The 15,665-nt window shown below is 31.8% G+C and overlaps 3 protein-coding genes across 3 annotated transcripts; all 3 read right to left on the reverse strand.

Moving 5' to 3' along the window:
* Positions 1-11,087: 11,087 nt before the first annotated feature.
* On the reverse strand, positions 11,088-11,983 carry LOC141654965 (uncharacterized). Its single transcript, XM_074462094.1, has 3 exons — positions 11,715-11,983; positions 11,418-11,588; positions 11,088-11,340 (listed from the first exon to the last, which is right to left on the reverse strand). The coding sequence occupies exons 1-3, from the start codon at positions 11,925-11,927 to the stop codon at positions 11,260-11,262; spliced, it is 465 nt and encodes a 154-aa protein (XP_074318195.1). The 5' UTR covers positions 11,928-11,983; the 3' UTR covers positions 11,088-11,259.
* A 26-nt stretch (positions 11,984-12,009) lies between these two features.
* LOC141641558 (protein FAR-RED IMPAIRED RESPONSE 1-like) lies at positions 12,010-12,660 on the reverse strand. The gene has a single exon (XM_074450216.1). The coding sequence runs from the start codon at positions 12,658-12,660 to the stop codon at positions 12,010-12,012; it is 651 nt and encodes a 216-aa protein (XP_074306317.1).
* A 270-nt stretch (positions 12,661-12,930) lies between these two features.
* Positions 12,931-15,342, reverse strand: LOC141641566 (protein FAR-RED IMPAIRED RESPONSE 1-like). The gene is made up of 2 exons (XM_074450224.1): positions 15,107-15,342; positions 12,931-14,087 (listed from the first exon to the last, which is right to left on the reverse strand). Exon 2 carries the CDS (start codon positions 14,083-14,085, stop codon positions 12,931-12,933), a length of 1,155 nt encoding a protein of 384 aa, XP_074306325.1. The 5' UTR covers positions 14,086-14,087; positions 15,107-15,342.
* Positions 15,343-15,665: the final 323 nt, after the last annotated feature.

The following is a 15,665-nucleotide window of genomic DNA, read 5'->3' on the forward strand; positions in this document are numbered from 1 at the left end:
CATCCCGGTGAATATACAAGGATGTTGGTGAGAAAATACCCAACCTAGTAAAGTTTCAAGTTTCTTAATGTCAAAAAATTAATTCAGCGTTTTAAATTGTGCAGCAATATTTTGAACAAAGAGGACAATCAAATAACCTTGTGAATGAAAAATTAAGTAGATCAAACATGGAGCAAAGGAATCATAGTTTGAAAGACCGTCTTGAACGATCAAGTCACCTGGCGCATTCGTTGAAATACTATTGTTTCATTTGATTCATCTTTGACGAACTTATTAGACTCTTTGACAATTTCAAGAAATAATTGGTGGAATAGATTGCTTTAATGTATTCAGTTTCAAATGACATTGTTGATGAAGTTGCTTAAGACGTAGTTGATGTATCTATTTTTGTCATGTACTGCATTTTTGACTAAATTTGTGAGCAATTCTCTGAGCACATTCTTATACTTACTGTTTTTCAATATTCCTCCTACCTGTTTTCACCCAAATCTTGGACAGGAAGTGCATGTTTCTCCTCTGTAATGCAATCATTGCCATTCTTGCCGTTAAGTCCAGGTTACATTCGGATGTTCAACATTCATTATATAATCTTTGAACACGACATGTTATTGCAGGCTTTGTTCAAATGCTCATGTCACGAGTTTTACTTAGCCAAAAATTATGTTCTTTATATGTATAAACTCTTGAGAATGTCATCTTTATCATGGACTTGGAATGGTCAAGTTTCACCGTGTATATTTTCCTCAGTAGTCCCTCAAAGACTGGCATGATTTCATGTTCCAGTTACAGCATTTATGACCTGAACTTACTAACAGTTTCATAACTCAAGATCCAGGCCATGTTCTTGCGTGATTCCAGTTGGAGAAGATAGCCAACTCATCTAGCTTCGATTTGCTATATGGTTCACCTTGTGGTTCATCTTGAGTCAAGAGTTATGGCTTCTGAAAACTGTCACTGCGTGCTGAAATGTACAGCAGACGTTCAGCCTGACCTGTCAATACTAAATTGATCATATCTCTCAAACCAGACAACATATAGGGCTAATTCCTTTTGGAGGTGGTAGCTAAGTCAATTACCTTTCATTTGGTGTATGGCTCACACATTGGTTCAACCTGAGGAGAGAGATATGAAGCCCCAAAGTCCCTGCTGGAACATAGCATGCTGCTGAACTTTAAGTTCTGACCCGCTGTCACTCAAAGCTCCATATCTCGAGTTATAGATCATTATTGTGGGTGATTCTTATTGGATGTGAAAGCTAAAATCCTTAGCTTTAAAATGGTATATCCTAAATTCAATAATTCTTACTCTGTTCATTCCAGGTTAGACATTCAAATGCACACAGTAGCCTATGATTGCTACTTTTGAATCAGAAACCAAATACGAAATTTTATTTATTAAACTAACGCGAAATTTAGGAATATTTCGACTACACTGACAAGACAAGAACTTACTTCACCATACATAACTTAATCCTAATTAATCAAAAAAAAAAAAAAAACAGAACTCAATCCCTAATTAATAAAAAAAAACAAATAGAAATTCGAAAAGCAATCTTCTCGTTGAGCTAGACCAATTCTCCAAGGCTTCATATGTCATCGTCCTGTGTGAGATCAATGATCTCAATCTCGTCATCTTTGGTTAAATCAATAAACACAACATAATCATCCTTTGTCAGATCTATAATCTCGACTTCTTTTTTTCTCGGTAATTCTTCAGACTCCTTCTTTACCTCTACAATTTTTTTTGCCAAATTAATAATATCAAATTCATTCGCCTCTTCTTTTATCTCCTTCAACAATAAATTATTTTTCGAAGGGAACACTCGCTTTTTGTTTGCCCCCGTTTTTTGTACCCGGCATGATTTACCAAATCCGAGTCCGTTCAAACTATTATTTCTAGTGCCTTTCATATTAAGATTTTTTTTATTTGTTTTGAGTGAAAGTGTTTACAGCTTATATGCTACTTATATAGCCATAGATCAACCACCATATCTTATCAAAGAGTTATCAACTCCTTAAAAGAAGGATTAGGATAACAAATCTGTTAAATTGCGCCAAAAAGAATGTGATTTTGGCGCCAAAATCACACTACAATCCTATACATAGTAAATATCTTTGTTTTATGGGCTAATGGGCTTATATTCACTGCGTAGTTGCTATACAAATGGAATTTAAGACGGAGCTTAAGACGGGTCAAATATTATTCTATCTGTATAGATAGAACAGAAATTTTGTTATTTCAGTCATTTCCCTCTTTTGTACTCCATATTATTTAACATATTTAACCCGTTTCAACGTTAAGACGAATATACCCAACTTAAGAGAGAGTTAAAGTTCTACACAAACGAAATTTGAGTCGATCCGTTAAATTTGTGTTAACTTAATATGTAACTAGTTTAGATCCTGCGCAATTAATGCGTATTTATAAAGTTTTTTTTTTGTACAACTTAATCATGCTAAATTAACACCTAACTAATTTTTCATATTCCGCGTCATTATATTTTAATTCGAGCAAAAAAAAAATTGAACTGGAAATTAATCCAAGAAAAATGTGTAATGTGCTGAAATGTATTTTTTTTATAAAAAAAAAAAAAACTATCTTTTATATCACAAAGTTAATGATTTCAATTTATAAATTCTTTTAATTTTTATGATATAAAAGGAATAAAAACGATTTATAGTGAGTGTGTTTTTACATAATATGAATAGTATTAGTCAAGTCATTTTCAAATAATAATATCAATCAATAAAAGATTTAATAATTTTTAGTTTTATATTATTTATACTTTATTTAAAATATTATAGTTTCTGAAAATTATATAATTTGATGAAAAGATTAATTTTAATGAAAAGAATTATATAATGAAATACATTATAATTAATAATTTCCTTATTTTGTGAATACAATTAAATTATCAATAGCTTACTTATTTAAAAAGAAGCTTTTTCACAGGAAAATTTGTGAGTTCACTTATTCTTTTAGTAGATAGGGGATACTATATCGATTTCACAATGAACATATTATCAAGTTATGGTATCAATAACTAATATCACAATGTACTTTCAAAATTTTAATTTAGACCAATATTTCATGTTATATTTATTCTTAGGTGCATATATAAAGTTAAATATTTACAATGTAGAAAATGTTAATTATCCTATTTGGATCGTTACTAAGTTAATTCGATATTAGGTCATTCATCGTGTCGAGTCATCATCTGGTCACATGTTATTTTGGATGGGTTTCACATCAAATCGAGTTAAGAAAATATGTTACCGATATAGTCAATTTAACATCGGTTATTCAATTTAGTTAGGCTTAACTTAGTTCACCATCCTTCGAAATCATTTTGTTTAGCTTAATTTAGCTCAATTCAATTCAGTACCGTCTTCAATTCAATTCATTAACACTTGTGTATTTTAAGTATAACTTTACTTTATAAATATATTCCAAACATATAATTTTGTCATCGATAAAAATTACTCCCTCCTATTCCCGATAACTATCTCGTTGTTGAAATGGCACAAGAATTAAGAAAGTGAGTTAAATAATGTAAAGTATTGTGGTGTGGGTAAGGTAATTGGAGAGAGAAAAGGTATTGTGGAGTATTATTGTGGATGAAGTGATTATAATAAGTATTGTTGTGGGGGTGAGGTGAGGTATTGTTGTGGGGTTAAAGTGATTAAAATAAGTATAAAAGTTTACTAAAAATGGACAATGGGACATTATTATGAAAAGACGAAAATGAAAACTAAGACAGTTATGTAGAATAGGAGGGAGTATAAAATATTAAATTGTCGCGATAAAATTTTAACATATTATATAATTCCTCCATCGATAATTTGGTTACCTTTGATTTAAATACCGTTCACGAAGTCACGAGTAATAAAAAACGTAAACAAATCACGTACAAAAAATGGAGCACAAGAAAACAACATAAGAGTATACTTTGCCATTTTTATCGTCTTAATTTATAATATAACATGACGGTCCAATAGAAATGTTTGTTTCAACCACTTTAATTTACAAAATGACATGTTTCATATTCAAATTCTAACTAAAACAAATACAAGAAAAAAAAAATTAACAAAGGTGTAAGCAAAAATGAAGTTAAGCTTAAAGATTGTAACTTTGGTGACAAGTAACTAAATATTCAAACTAAGGAATAAATAAAATGCAAACAATAAAGTATTGGACCAATAGTAAAAAAAAAAAAAAAATCGTAATGAATAGACGGGTTTGAATTAAGCTTTACATACTCCAATTATGTGCAACTTAGTTTAATTTAATTATGCTCAATTTAGCTCGGTTATTCAATTTAGTTAAGCTTCACTTAGTTCACTATCCTTCGAAATCATTCTGTTTTGCTTTACTTAACTCAACACAGTTCAATACCGTTTTACCTGGCTAAGTTCAATTCAATTCAATTCAATTCATTAACACTTGTTTATTTTGAATATACCTTTATTTCTATAAATATATTCCAACATATAATTTTGTCATCAATAAAAATTATAAAATATTAAATTGTCGCGATACAATTTTAACATATCCCTCCGTCAAGATATGTTTACCTTCGATTTAAATAGCGCTCACGAATATTAGAAAAACGTAAACAAATCACCTACATAAAGGGAGCACAAAAAAACAAGACAAGAGTATACTTTACCATTTTTATGGTCTTAATTTTATAATATAACATGACGGTTCAATAAAAATGTTGTTTCAACAACCTTAATTCGCAAAATGACATATTTAATATTCAAATTCTAACTAAAACGAATATAAAAATAACAAAAATGTTAGACATGAGTCTCGAACCCGTGCAGAACTTGCCCCCTCTTGGAGTAAGAAACCATTGTGCCAAAGCCTCTTAATAGTTGCTATTAGGGATTGAATATTATTTATAACTTGTAAAAGCTGTTGCCTCATGGTACAAATGCCGGTCAACCGATTCCACAAAAATAGGCACTTTTGGATTTTTTTTTTTAATTATTATTATTGTTAGTTGTTACAACTAATTACTAATGTGAATTTCCTATATTACCCTTTAGCATTATTTAATTTAAATTTCAAATTTAGATGGAGGGAAAGTCAAATAAGTAATAAATTTACGATAATACCCTCGGTGGCGCTCAAATTGAGCGTCACCGGGTGGCGCCATCTCATTATTCTATTTATTATTCATATTTTTTTTAGTAGTTTACAAAACTATTGAAAAAAGTACTTACTAATAATTATTTTATAAATATTTTTTTATGTTTAAATATAGTGAGGCGTTTTAGTGAATTTGGAGACTACCACATCGTCAAAAAAGTCATAAATATTAATTTTAAATGGCTATTCAAACCAAATGACCCAAAAAAAAAACCAACTTAAATTTAAATGTATATTTTCTATACTAACAAATAAAAATAAATTGTTACACTTTCTTACAAAATAGGTAATAATTTAATACAAAGCACTCTTTTTTTTAGTACTACCTCCGATTTGTCACATCTCTAAATCATGTATAAGGAGTATATTAATAAAACAAAAAGAATTTTTTGAGTATATTAATAAAACAAAAAGAATTTTTTGAGTCGGAGATAGTATGATTTATTTGCCAATCAATCTCTTTTACTATACCGATTCATAAGTGAGGTGACTTATAAATAAATTGGACAAACCCGAAACAATTATGCTCAATGGCCCGTATTTAAAATTAAATAGGCTTGATCATATACACACATTATTGTATGAGAAACTACTAATGGGGTAAGCAAAGTGGAAACTAACGCACATTATTGAACATAAATATGATCACTCTAATATTGGAAAAGAAAAATCTGTGTATGTATACTAAAGTATAACAGAAAAGATGAAGACGAAATGAGGAACAAATTAAACCTCAAAGTTAAAGATGTATACTGATGAGTGTAATGTAGTAATAACACAAGGTTATACTTTTATTTTATTTGTTTGGTTTGCTTTTCCGCAAAAATTCTACCGTCCTCCCGGAGGACGGTACTCCTCACACACAAACACAATCCACCCAAGCGGAATATTATAATGGCTTGTATGTGAGGAGTACCGTCGTCCGAGAGGACGGTAGAATTACTAAACTTTTTCCGTAAATTTTTGATACGATTATTAGATACAAACTCTTTAAATTGATACGATTATTAGATTAACATTATCCTGGTATATTTATGTTATATTATAATAAAATAAAAATATTATAATAGAAATGGAGTATCTTATATTTAGGGTTACAGTAATATTATCAGTAAGAATAATGAGATGGCGCCACCCGGTGACGCTCAATTTGAGCGCCACCGAGGGTATTATCGTAAATTTATTACTTATTTGACTTTCCCTCCATCTAAATTTGAAATTTAAATTAAATAATGCTAAAGGGTAATATAGGAAATTCACATTAGTAATTAGTTGTAACAACTAACAATAATAATAATTAAAAAAAAAAATCCAAAAGTGCCTATTTTTGTGGAATCGGTTGACCGGCATTTGTACCATGAGGCAACAGCTTTTACAAGTTATAAATAATATTCAATCCCTAATAGCAACTATTAAGAGGCTTTGGCACAATGGTTTCTTACTCCAAGAGGGGGCAAGTTCTGCACGGGTTCGAGACTCATGTCTAACATTTTTGTTATTTTTATATTCGTTTTAGTTAGAATTTGAATATTAAATATGTCATTTTGCGAATTAAGGTTGTTGAAACAACATTTTTATTGAACCGTCATGTTATATTATAAAATTAAGACCATAAAAATGGTAAAGTATACTCTTGTCTTGTTTTTTTGTGCTCCCTTTATGTAGGTGATTTGTTTACGTTTTTCTAATATTCGTGAGCGCTATTTAAATCGAAGGTAAACATACTGACGGAGGGATATGTTAAAATTGTATCGCGACAATTTAATATTTTATAATTTTTATTGATGACAAAATTATATGTTGGAATATATTTATAGAAATAAAGGTATATTCAAAATAAACAAGTGTTAATGAATTGAATTGAATTGAATTGAACTTAGCCAGGTAAAACGGTATTGAACTGTGTTGAGTTAAGTAAAGCAAAACAGAATGATTTCGAAGGATAGTGAACTAAGTGAAGCTTAACTAAATTGAATAACCGAGCTAAATTGAGCATAATTAAATTAAACTAAGTTGCACATAACTGGAGTATGTAAAGCTTAATTCGAAACCCGTCTATTCATTACGATTACTTTTTTTTTTTTTTACTATTGGTCCAATACTTTATTGTTTGCATTTTATTTATTCCTTAGTTTGAATATTTAGTTACTTGTCACCAAAGTTACAATCTTTAAGCTTAACTTCATTTTTGCTTACACCTTTGTTAATTTTTTTTTTCTTGTATTTGTTTTAGTTAGAATTTGAATATGAAACATGTCATTTTGTAAATTAAAGTGGTTGAAACAAACATTTCTATTGGACCGTCATGTTATATTATAAATTAAGACGATAAAAATGGCAAAGTATACTCTTATGTTGTTTTCTTGTGCTCCATTTTTTGTACGTGATTTGTTTACGTTTTTTATTACTCGTGACTTCGTGAACGGTATTTAAATCAAAGGTAACCAAATTACTGATGGAGGAATTATATAATATGTTAAAATTTTATCGCGACAATTTAATATTTTATACTCCCTCCTATTCTACATAACTGTCTTAGTTTTCATTTTCGTCTTTTCATAATAATGTCCCATTGTCCATTTTTAGTAAACTTTTATACTTATTTTAATCACTTTAACCCCACAACAATACCTCACCTCACCCCCACAACAATACTTATTATAATCACTTCATCCACAATAATACTCCACAATACCTTTTCTCTCTCCAATTACCTTACCCACACCACAATACTTTACATTATTTAACTCACTTTCTTAATTCTTGTGCCATTTCAACAACGAGATAGTTATCGGGAATAGGAGGGAGTAATTTTTATCGATGACAAAATTATATGTTTGGAATATATTTATAAAGTAAAGTTATACTTAAAATACACAAGTGTTAATGAATTGAATTGAAGACGGTACTGAATTGAATTGAGCTAAATTAAGCTAAACAAAATGATTTCGAAGGATGGTGAACTAAGTTAAGCCTAACTAAATTGAATAACCGATGTTAAATTGACTATATCGGTAACATATTTTCTTAACTCGATTTGATGTGAAACCCATCCAAAATAACATGTGACCAGATGATGACTCGACACGATGAATGACCTAATATCGAATTAACTTAGTAACGATCCAAATAGGATAATTAACATTTTCTACATTGTAAATATTTAACTTTATATATGCACCTAAGAATAAATATAACATGAAATATTGGTCTAAATTAAAATTTTGAAAGTACATTGTGATATTAGTTATTGATACCATAACTTGATAATATGTTCATTGTGAAATCGATATAGTATCCCCTATCTACTAAAAGAATAAGTGAACTCACAAATTTTCCTGTGAAAAAGCTTCTTTTTAAATAAGTAAGCTATTGATAATTTAATTGTATTCACAAAATAAGGAAATTATTAATTATAATGTATTTCATTATATAATTCTTTTCATTAAAATTAATCTTTTCATCAAATTATATAATTTTCAGAAACTATAATATTTTAAATAAAGTATAAATAATATAAAACTAAAAATTATTAAATCTTTTATTGATTGATATTATTATTTGAAAATGACTTGACTAATACTATTCATATTATGTAAAAACACACTCACTATAAATCGTTTTTATTCCTTTTATATCATAAAAATTAAAAGAATTTATAAATTGAAATCATTAACTTTGTGATATAAAAGATAGTTTTTTTTTTTTTTATAAAAAAAATACATTTCAGCACATTACACATTTTTCTTGGATTAATTTCCAGTTCAATTTTTTTTTTGCTCGAATTAAAATATAATGACGCGGAATATGAAAAATTAGTTAGGTGTTAATTTAGCATGATTAAGTTGTACAAAAAAAAAACTTTATAAATACGCATTAATTGCGCAGGATCTAAACTAGTTACATATTAAGTTAACACAAATTTAACGGATCGACTCAAATTTCGTTTGTGTAGAACTTTAACTCTCTCTTAAGTTGGGTATATTCGTCTTAACGTTGAAACGGGTTAAATATGTTAAATAATATGGAGTACAAAAGAGGGAAATGACCGAAATAACAAAATTTCTTCTATCTATACTGAGATAGAATAATATTTGACCCGTCTTAAGCTCCGTCTTAAATTCCATTTGTATAGCAACTACGCAGTGAATATAAGCCCATTAGCCCATAAAACAAAGATATTTACTATGTATAGGATTGTAGTGTGATTTTGGCGCCAAAATCACATTCTTTTTGGCGCAATTTAACAGATTTGTTATCCTAATCCTTCTTTTAAGGAGTTGATAACTCTTTGATAAGATATGGTGGTTGATCTATGGCTATATAAGTAGCATATAAGCTGTAAACACTTTCACTCAAAACAAATAAAAAAAATCTTAATATGAAAGGCACTAGAAATAATAGTTTGAACGGACTCGGATTTGGTAAATCATGCCGGGTACAAAAAACGGGGGCAAACAAAAAGCGAGTGTTCCCTTCGAAAAATAATTTATTGTTGAAGGAGATAAAAGAAGAGGCGAATGAATTTGATATTATTAATTTGGCAAAAAAAATTGTAGAGGTAAAGAAGGAGTCTGAAGAATTACCGAGAAAAAAAGAAGTCGAGATTATAGATCTGACAAAGGATGATTATGTTGTGTTTATTGATTTAACCAAAGATGACGAGATTGAGATCATTGATCTCACACAGGACGATGACATATGAAGCCTTGGAGAATTGGTCTAGCTCAACGAGAAGATTGCTTTTCGAATTTCTATTTGTTTTTTTTTATTAATTAGGGATTGAGTTCTGTTTTTTTTTTTTTTTTGATTAATTAGGATTAAGTTATGTATGGTGAAGTAAGTTCTTGTCTTGTCAGTGTAGTCGAAATATTCCTAAATTTCGCGTTAGTTTAATAAATAAAATTTCGTATTTGGTTTCGATTCAAAAGTAGCAATCATAGGCTCTCGTGTGCATTTGAATGTCTAACCTGGAATGAACAGAGTAAGAATTATTGAATTTAGGATATACCATTTTAAAGCTAAGGATTTTAGCTTTCACATCCAATAAGAATCACCCACAATAATGATCTATAACTCGAGATATGGAGCTTTGAGTGACAGCGGGTCAGAACTTAAAGTTCAGCAGCATGCTATGTTCCAGCAGGGACTTTGGGGCTTCATATCTCTCTCCTCAGGTTGAACCAATGTGTGAGCCATACACCAAATGAAAGGTAATTGACTTAGCTACCACCTCCAAAAGGAATTAGCCCTATATGTTGTCTGGTTTGAGAGATATGATCAATTTAGTATTGACAGGTCAGGCTGAACGTCTGCTGTACATTTCAGCACGCAGTGACAGTTTTCAGAAGCCATAACTCTTGACTCAAGATGAACCACAAGGTGAACCATATAGCAAATCGAAGCTAGATGAGTTGGCTATCTTCTCCAACTGGAATCACGCAAGAACATGGCCTGGATCTTGAGTTATGAAACTGTTAGTAAGTTCAGGTCATAAATGCTGTAACTGGAACATGAAATCATGCCAGTCTTTGAGGGACTACTGAGGAAAATATACACGGTGAAACTTGACCATTCCAAGTCCATGATAAAGATGACATTCTCAAGAGTTTATACATATAAAGAACATAATTTTTGGCTAAGTAAAACTCGTGACATGAGCATTTGAACAAAGCCTGCAATAACATGTCGTGTTCAGCATTATATAATGAATGTTGAACATCTGAATGTAACCTGGACTTAACGGCAAGAATGGCAATGATTGCATTACAGAGGAGAAACATGCACTTCCTGTCCAAGATTTGGGTGAAAACAGGTAGGAGGAATATTGAAAAACAGTAAGTATAAGAATGTGCTCAGAGAATTGCTCACAAATTTAGTCAAAAATGCAGTACATGACAAAAATAGATACATCAACTACGTCTTAAGCAACTTCATCAACAATGTCATTTGAAACTGAATACATTAAAGCAATCTATTCCACCAATTATTTCTTGAAATTGTCAAAGAGTCTAATAAGTTCGTCAAAGATGAATCAAATGAAACAATAGTATTTCAACGAATGCGCCAGCTGACTTGATCGTTCCAAGACGGTCTTTCAAACTATGACTGCTGCTCCATGTTTGATCTACTTAATTTTTCATTCACAAGGTTATTTGATTGTCCTCTTTGTTCAAAATATTGCTGCACAATTTAAAACGCTGAATTAATTTTTTGACATTAAGAAACTTGAAACTTTACTAGGTTGGGTATTTTCTCACCAACATCCTTGTATATTCACCGGGATGATATATAGCATCTGATAAGTGAGTTGTTGGTCCACAATTAGCAACACTCGCACTTGGTCTTAGAAATAAATCATCTTCATCTGAGGCCATTTCATCTTGTGGAGTTCCAGTATTTCTATTTTTCCTCTTCTTTGGAATGTTTTCCTATTCATTTTTTTGATAAAACAATGGAAATCAAAAGCAATAACGATAACATTAAAATGCAGTAGCAAAACAAAACCCAAAATTAACTACCCCTACTGCTGAGGACAATAACATGAAAACGCTAACCTGAGATGTTTTGTTTTGCAGGTTTGTCCTCTGTGATTTTTTTTTCCTTGAGACACCGGTCTGCTTTTGTCTAACTGTTATTCTTGGTCTTCCGACAGCTTTCACTTGATTCGGGTCTTGTAATGCAACCTTAGTTTGAGATCCATCTGAATTATCCATGAAAAATATGATACCTCGCCGATCTTCATTTTGGCTGACTTGTTCAGATGACATTCTACCCTCATTAGCAATGTCATTCTGCGTTGTAAGATTTTGGCTAATAGTCGTAATACCAGTCAATACAAAGATGTCGAAGTCACCAAAGAGAATTCATTGCTTTAATGGCAAGTTTTTCAAATTCCTCTTGCATTTTTTGATACCTCATAACACACTCACTTTTCACCGGATCATAATAAGGAACTTTAACTCTCATGTACGGTCTATCAATATCCTTCCTCCATCGATTAACAATATAGAAGTTTGGAATTTGTTGGACCCCTGCATCATAAAGAATTTTTAGAGAATGCCGACACATGATGCCACGTGTTTCAAAAAGCTTACAACTACAATATACTTCATTTGTGCCCTTCTGTAACTTCACCGTGTACTCTACCCTCTTCTCTATCGGCAAATCACCAAATTCACGAGTGTCTTCCACCTTGAACTCTCTGAAATCTTCTTCATCTGTATGGATACTAGGAGTAGTATACATGCAACCTCTTACCTCATCCATCACCTTTTGGAATGCATAATGTGTGTAGACTGGTTGAAAAAATCTTTCGGCGGCAAATTTAGTAACAATCTGGTACCTTGTGTTCCTTGACTGGTGCTCTGCCAGTCTTTCCTTGTCACATTTTGAACCGAGGGCAAGATCATATTTAAGCACAAACTCTTTTAATGATGTCTTACTATTAACGTAACCCTTAAAAAAAGCATTTACGCTCTCATTTCTTTGTGTAGTTGACATGCCCGCCAAAAACAATCGATTAGAAAAGTGGGAACCCAACGATGTCTATCTTTGTACAAAGTATACAACCAGGCATTATTTTTCAATTCATAGAGGTCAACAAACTCCTTCCAACTCACTTCAAACTCATCAACGCTCATTGAGTCATAAACACACCTCGACATAGCTCCTTTAATCTCGTGGAAGTATTTGTAACTCTTGAACTTTTTGTTTTGTTTCTCCATAATATGCCAAAGGCACCACCGGTGTCTAGTATTCGGCATTTCCAACTTAATTGCTTTTGTTATAGGAACACTCTTGATCAGTGATTATAGCTTTAGGTGCCACACCACCCATGCAATCTACCCATGTCCTCAATAACCACCTATAGGTTTCAATATCCTCGCTAGATAGTAGTGCACAACCCAAAAGTATTGTTTGTCCATGATGATTTATCCCTATAAAAGGAGCAAATGGCATCTCGTACTTATTTTTCAAATATGTACTATCGAGGCCAACGGAATCACTGAAGTCTTTGTATGCTGCTCTACTCCTAGCATCCACCCACATTACATTACGAATACGACCATCACACTCCAAGTCCATCGCGAAAAAAAAGTTATTTGACTCCTTCATGGATTTCATGAAATAATTATACAAAGCTACGGAATCTGGTCCAGCCAATTTCTCTTGTCTCTTCTTTTGTAGCAGGTTTCTCATGTCTCTCTCTAGGAAGGGAAGATTTTGAAAGCCATGACTTTTCACCGCCTCAGCCAAATAGGTTTTAGAAGGCCTTATACCAGCCTCATCGTTTATCATGATTCTCCTCTCAACTTCTTTTGGCACTTTTCTATAAGCTCGTAAATATCTGATATCTTCGGGCTTAAGGGGATGATTATGATCCAAGTTGACACTCGTATACATCCATTGACCCTCAAACTCCTTCGCGTTGAAATTTGCGCCGCAATTTGTCATCTGAGAAGGTCGAGGTTTCATTTTATTTTTCGACCTACTCAATTGTTGTCTACCCTTATGGCAAATCCATAAAATGTGCTTAGCTGGCTTATTTGTATTTCGGGCCGGCTTGACATTCCTTAATCGAACAGAAAAACCACATTGTTTACCATAGTCAGTGAGATGTTTGTGTAAATCTTCAACTGTGTCAAATTTCATGCCATCTTTTGGCGCTTCCACTTCAATTTCAACAGAATGTTCATTCTCATCATCGACTTCTTTATCAGAGTTGTAAAAATTATCTTCTTCACCATTCTCTTTCGCACACTCTTCTAAAGTACTTGAATTGCTTCCTGGTATAAGTTCCTCATCATCAGATAGACCAATATCCTCAAAATTATACTCCCCATCATTATCATCCCCTGAAAAACGTTCTGTCTCGATCCGCTCATCATGTATATCGTCAATATTACTGCCACTTTGATTGTCCATACCTGACATTAACAAAAATGGATTGTAGCTGTTCATCACTTATTTCTATTATACTGACCGAACAACATTAATCGGGTAGTTTGTGTTGCCGTGAATGATCCTTATGTTATGAATGGGTGGGCTGAGAAGCTTGACGCAAAAGATGCTGTAAGCTCACTACCACTTCTTAATGTGTTGCTTTGTGATTTTTCTAGGCTTCTAGTTGTGATTCTTTTTTGTTGCTTTTGATAATTAGAATCAGTTGCATTGTAGTGGAGTATATTCTTTATAATCCACTTTCTTAATTGACAATTAAGGGAGGGTGGCAAAGTAAAGAAACCTGAAAAGTTTTAATAGTCAACCATAGCTTATTCTTTGGTGTTAATTGCAGTTTTGAATGTTTAAATGCAATGATGAACAACATCCTGCAAATCCGATTTACAGAATTTATGCACATAAATCACCTAAAACTATAGCATGCAATATACTACAGGTCTGATATATTTTCTTCTGCAATGAAAATATCAGTTATATAAGTTCTTAGACCACAGTTTATTGTGCTGCTGCTCATTGTGGCAGCTCCAACATTTGGTAACAGGATTGCAGTCAGAAACGGATTCAGACACGGGTATGAAGATGGGGATGTTGGAGCTAGTTTTTGGGGATATGGGTCTGCTTATTTCTATTACTGAATCAACAAATTAACGATTCCATAAAATTAACTCTAGAGCTCAATTTGTTGCTCTGAATAAACGATTCCATAAAATTAACGATTCCATAAAATTCGAAATGAATTCAATCGATCAAGCAAAGAACATACTAAACGATTCCATAAAATTCGAAATGTAGAAAATGCAATCTAAATCATCATTATAAACTGGACAGAGAGCAAATTAGTACTCACTCGTCTCATTCATTTATTTACGTTTTGTGTTCTTTGTTAAGAGTATTTTTAGCATATGTAAACAAATGATTGAGATGAAGCGAGTAAAAGGTAAACAAATGACTAATATGGAGGGAGTAGTAGTGAAAACGAACAAACCGGCGACAACTTCGCGTCTGAAGATGTTGATTTCGTCAAAGATTGTGAACGTACCCAGTACCAATTGGATTTAATACTCAAGAGCAAATTGAATTCAATCAATGAATTGGTAATAGAACAACCGTGTTAAATTTTGAGACGATGTAGAAGTTTTGTGATGAAGGGAGGAAGTGATGTTCTGTGATGAAGGGATGAACAGAGGAGAGGAGTTTTGTGATGAAGTGACGTATTGTCACTGATAATTTGATGATTATTAATTTTTTTTTTTTTTTAATGAAGATAATTTGATTTGGTTAAGAGTTTTGATTTTAGTGGAATACTATAAGATAAGGTAAAATTACGTATTTATCCTTCAACATTTGGCGCAAAAACGAAAATCAATAAAAAAAATTTTCTTTTTTTTTTTAATTTAATTAGGGTGGCGCCGAGATTCGGCGCCACCCGGTGGCGCCCTATCATCATCCTATCAGTAAAGTGAGTGGAGTTTCTAATATCACAAGATTGTTTGCGACTACCAATATCCTATCATTATTATCTGAAGTATGACTTTTACCGAAAA

This window comes from Silene latifolia, chromosome 1 (genome assembly GCF_048544455.1).
Source record: "Silene latifolia isolate original U9 population chromosome 1, ASM4854445v1, whole genome shotgun sequence".
Lineage (NCBI taxonomy): Eukaryota > Viridiplantae > Streptophyta > Magnoliopsida > Caryophyllales > Caryophyllaceae > Silene > Silene latifolia.